General features: G+C 40.7%; 1 protein-coding gene across 1 annotated transcript; it reads right to left on the minus strand.

Annotated features, from left to right (window-relative positions):
- Positions 1-358: 358 nt before the first annotated feature.
- LOC308683242 (fish-egg lectin-like) lies at positions 359-1876 on the minus strand (the record flags this gene model as incomplete). The annotated part of the gene is made up of 6 exons (XM_081353601.1): positions 1793-1876; positions 1634-1695; positions 1262-1489; positions 928-1139; positions 601-725; positions 359-503 (listed from the first exon to the last, which is right to left on the minus strand). Exons 2-6 carry the CDS (start codon positions 1689-1691, stop codon positions 359-361), a joined length of 768 nt encoding a protein of 255 aa, XP_081209727.1. The 5' UTR covers positions 1692-1695; positions 1793-1876.
- Between the last annotated feature and the right edge of the window lie 3463 nt (positions 1877-5339).

Genomic DNA, 5339 nt, shown 5'->3' on the forward strand with positions numbered 1-5339 from the left:
GAAACAACATGAATGAAGTTAAACAGATTAACTTTTGCTCTGTTGAAGCTGCACAAACACAAGTTTCTAGTTTGAATCTTCACTAATAACTTCCTGCAACTTTTAAAAGTGTGATAAACTAGAAATGATAGACAAACATGTTTTCTAATCAGACACAAGAAACAGTGCTTTTTTTCTCAGTTGGAGATCCACTGAAAAAAATTACACAAAGAAAAATTGATAAGATGCTAGCATAATGCTTTTTATTGATTCACGAGAGGAGAGATTAATCAAACTTTTAGATTTGTTAATAGTGACATTACTTTGAGGTTTCTGTTAATGATCGGGCTCCTCTGTTGCTGCGGTGACCCATAGCAGACTATAAAGTACATCTACGGATGGAGCCGTCAACACAGACGACCCACAGTAATCCCAGGTCAAAGCTCGCATGCTTGTGGCCATTGGGACAGGCAACCATCGAGATCCAGTCTGTGCCAGCGGGGTTGGATTGAGTGACACCAGTTCTGCAAAATCATCATTTCTTTAATGTAGCATTTGATTTATATCAGAAAATTAATAATCACTTTTGTTCATAGTGTTTAATATGAAGGTTCTGTTCAAATTTGGTACAAGTTCCCTTGAGAGTTGACACCGAAGACACTGCCATCAGTTGCTACTTCAATCATGGACAGAAGTCCAGGAATATACACAAAGCCAGACCCAGAACAGGAATTACTAGACACATCCTGCACCAGACCCAAAGAGACACAAACCAGTCAACCATAATAAAGTCACATGAAATAACTGTTTGCTGCTTCCACACCAGTTTCTTTAGTTATGTCAGAAAAAAAAAAAAAAAAACCCAAACGTGTGTGTGAGGTCTAGTTTGTTAAACCTGGTGTATTTAAACTTGAACTCATGCCTTTGTATTTAACATTATGACATCACCTTCAAGATGTAGATTTGGTCAGCACTGTTCACTCCCCAACAGCTGTACGGGCCACAGCTGAAATACTTCAGCTTTCCATTAATTGTAACCCAAGAAATAGTGCTGGATGGCCAGTTGTTATTAACATCCATATTTAAGCAGAATATATCATCATTCACGTTGACACCTGAAGTGATCTGATCACCTCCAGCATCCACCTGTTTGAGAAGGCCTAACAGTACAATCAACAGGTTGGATGAAAGATTAATTTAAGAATAACAATAAGATAATGTCTTAAAACAAATTTTAATGACAGATTAAGCATGTATTGGTCTCTGTAATTTCTCTTTTCACCTGGAATCTGCACAAAGCTGCCACCCTGCACCTTGAAGATCTTGTCAGCTGCATCCACCCCGAGCAGACCAGCAGGACCAACACTGAAGTGCTTTAGAGACATGTCAAGCTTTAAGAAGACATTACGATTTAGGATAAACGCTTCATTTTGATCATTCACTCCAACCACTAAACCAGATCCAGCGTCGATCTGCTTCAGTGTGCCATTCTTCACTTCACAGTTTAAAGCTGTGAAAACATGGAGCAAAATGAGTACAAATAGACACTTTCACAAATGAATTACATACTGTTATATAAAACACCAATCAAAAAATGTGTTTTTTAAAATGGATTTATAATATATTGATGTTATCAAATCACATTATAGCTTACCCAGAGTGGGAAGGAACTGGCAGCTGAAAAGTAGCAGGACACTCTGAAAAACCTTCATTGCTCTGTTCATAACCATAAATCATTTATATAAGGGAGTTCAATATAAGTAAGGATAAAACATAATGAATATTCAATTAACATTAAATAAATGAAGACAACCTTCTCTTGATAGACCAGAATTCAGCAGTCAGTGTGGATTTTTCTCTTCTGTGATACAGGTACTAGACATTTGCATCCAATGCTGACAAATGCTGTTGAGAGGTCATTTAAATAGCTGAAATATGTTGCCTGATTAGAATGGGGGCTGATACGTTGCCTGATTATGCCGTTTGTTTCTATAGTTACATATTGCTGTCACCTGCACCTAGTTTAGTTCCTTTGTTTGCACAGTGTATTTATACCCCCAGCTTAGTTTAATCTCTTGTAGGTTCTCGTTTGGACATGTAAACCTGGCTCAATTGGCCCAATGGAGGCATCTGATCAGCGGGTGAAGGTTTTTTGTGTGTTACTGTCTTTCCTTGTGGCAAAGTATTTTGATTAGGTGAAATATGCCAGGGTTTTCTCATATGCCAAGGTTCACCAATCTCGGTCCTGGAGGGCCGCTGTCCTGCAGAGTTTAGCTCCAACCAGCTCCAACACACCTGTTTGAAAGTTTCTAGTATGCTTAGTGAGACCTTGATTATATGGTTCAGGTGTGTTTAATTGGGGTTGGAGCTAAACTCTGCAGGACAGCGGCCCTCCAGGACCGAGACTGGTGAACCCTGTCATATGCATTAACTCGTTATTTCATCTGACTCCATAAATGAAAAGGTTTTAATGATATATGTTCATCATTAAATGTGAGTGCAGAGATGGGCACAAATACATCAAAAAGGGTACTATATGGTTATCCGGACCACACCTGACTACACGTGACCACAACCGCTCTTGGTTGGTCGTAACCCCAGTGACTGTAGGTTTAGGGGCGGGGTTGGGGTAGGTCTATCAGGTGTTGTCTGGATAAACGTATAGTAAGTAAAAAAGTATTTAATTAGAAATTACAAATACACACTCATCAAATGTATTTAAATAAAATACAAAATACTGCTGTGAAAAAAAGTATTTAATTAAAATACAAGTAATTTGAAAATACAAAAATACAAACAAAATGTACAGTCTTCTGTAGTGTGAGAGTAAGTGTGGCGTTAGATACATGAAAGAGTCTAGAATATTGCAATGTCATTGTTTAGTACAGAAGATGCTCTTTTAACATAGGCTACATGTTGCCACATACTGTCATAATAAAAGATAATTACGCATATAACACTATATTTGTATTATATTACACAAACTAGTTAACACTGCTGTGAGGGTGTTTCTAATAGCGCGGCTGTGACAAAGTTGACAACTTTCTCTCTTCCGACTGCCATTATCTATTTTTTTTACTCTTTTTGAAAGTTGTGAAAACGCTGTTGTGGCGTTTTTCTTTTGCTATTTGAATAAATTGGAACACAAAAAAATATATTTAATGTAGTCTTTCCTTCACTGCTATAGAAGTTTACCCAACTATGATGCCTTCCACTTCTGAGAAACCCAGAAATGTGAACAGGGTCAATAGGATGTGTCACATCACGTGATTTACTTGCCAAAAACTGTGATATGCAATTTGGTAGTCCTATTGTGTTTTATGTCTATGGTCCTAGGGATAGTTCACCCAGAAATGAAAATTAGCCCATGATTTACTCACCCTGACGTCATCCTAGTTGTATATGACTTTCTTCTTTCAGAAGAATACAATCAGAGTTATATTAAAAAATATCCTGGCTCTTCCAAGCTTTATAATGACAGTCAATGGGTATATTTTTTGAAGTGCCTCTATCCATCATAAAAGTGTTTCTATCCATCATAAAATTGCCTCTATCCATCATAAAATTGCCTCTATCCATCATAAAAGTGCCTCTATCCATCATAAAAGTGCATCAAAATACTCTGGAATAAAGAGAGAAGATGCGAACCTTGACATTAGGAAATGAGTGAATCGCCCTGAGCCTTTTGCTGCATTTCATAATATAGACAGAAACTTCTTTCACATGGAAACATCTGCTAACAATGGCAATTTGCATTCAGAGTTTACACCTTTTGGGAACAGAATGCCATTTGCCTGGAAGACACACCCTCGTTTGTGTACAAGTTATCCCTAAAACTCTTAATAACTTATTACCTTTTGGTTTACTTCTTTGGGAATGAGACATTTGTACCAGTCGCACTGAGACATTTCAAATGATAACAAACATGTATAATACTGTATGATAATTATTCACATCAAACCATATCGATTTTTGGGTGAATTTCAGGTGATCTCAGCATGAAAGAGAGAGAGTGGGGGAAGTGGGAAAGACATGTAGATTAGGATGATTCTGAGGTGAGACTTGCGTCTCGAATGGTGATGCTACCTTCACGAGAGTGAGTTCAAATGTTAATTTCCTTTGAGCCTACCGCCAGATCCATCCGGGAGTCAGTGCTTGTGGCCCAGTCCATCCCAGAACCAGGAACGGATTACTGTCTGATTGATTTGTAGTCTGCAGATCCATGTCTCACCCTTTTCTTCACCCTCGAAATCTCTCCTTCTCTGCCGGTCCTGTCCGACTATATGGACTATCCGCTTCCGTCCAGAGTCCTTCCTCCTCCAGTGGTCAAGCTCTCCAGCTCTCTGGCTCCACCTCAGGCTTCTCCACTAAGTTCACAAAGGTTCTCTTACGAGAGGTTCTCTCGTATTGCGTAAGTTAGCTTACGCTACGGGAAAGTTGTCTTTTCTCGAGATCTGAAGCCAAAAAATTATCCTTAATTTTGTATTTATTGTCAACGCAGTGCGGCAGCCGGCAGACCATGGCAGGCTACATAAGCGTGCTCATTGGCTGTCCAGCGGCAACTGCTGCAGCCTACCAGTGAGCCCTGTGTGACGTCACGCCCAATGAGGGCGCTTCGCACCCTCCACACCCCTCTAACCGTCAGGATGGGTGTGGCTAACGTGTATATAAGTGTAGCAGGAAGGGTTATGACCCCTCCTACTTGTCATGGTTTGGCCAATGGCCTGGCATCCGGTGCGTATAAGAGCATGGGTTACCGGTTCCTTAGTGTGCGTCACTATCCGGGGCCGTGACGTCATCCACGCGCCCTGCTGCTTTTTGTTGGAGTGCAGTGTCATGTGTTGTTGCTCGTAAAAGATCGCTGAAGCTGCTTATCCATTGTCGGTGCTGTTTGCCGGTTTGTGTGCTTTCTGGAGTGTTGAATGTGGACATTTGAGACAGTGTAAGATCTACCTGTGCTTTCTGCCAACGAGCTTTGTCGGAGACATCTGGCTCCATCCACCGCATAGTTTGGGGATAGTAATCCCGGGACAGCATGTTTTGTTGCACGCGATAAGGACAATAGCGGCGTTCTGCGTGAGAATTATCTGCCCTGTGCTTCATTGTAAAGTGTTGTTTGCTCTGTGCCTCATCGGCTGCTGTTCTGTTTCGAGAGAACCGTCTCAAGTGAACCGTCTCGAGTGTTCTGTTTCGAGGGAACCGTCTCGAGTGAACCGCCTCGAGTGAACCGTCTCGAGTGTTCTGTTTCGAGGGAACCGTCTCAAGTGAACCGTCTCGAGTGAACCGTCTCGAGTGTTCTGTTTCGAGTGAACCGTCTCGAGTGAGTTCTGTTCTCAGTGATATGCTTTGAGTTTTTTTTT

The sequence above is a fragment of the Scardinius erythrophthalmus genome (assembly GCF_964197995.2).
Source record: "Scardinius erythrophthalmus genome assembly, chromosome: 23".
In the NCBI taxonomy this organism is placed as follows: Eukaryota; Metazoa; Chordata; class Actinopteri; order Cypriniformes; family Leuciscidae; genus Scardinius; species Scardinius erythrophthalmus.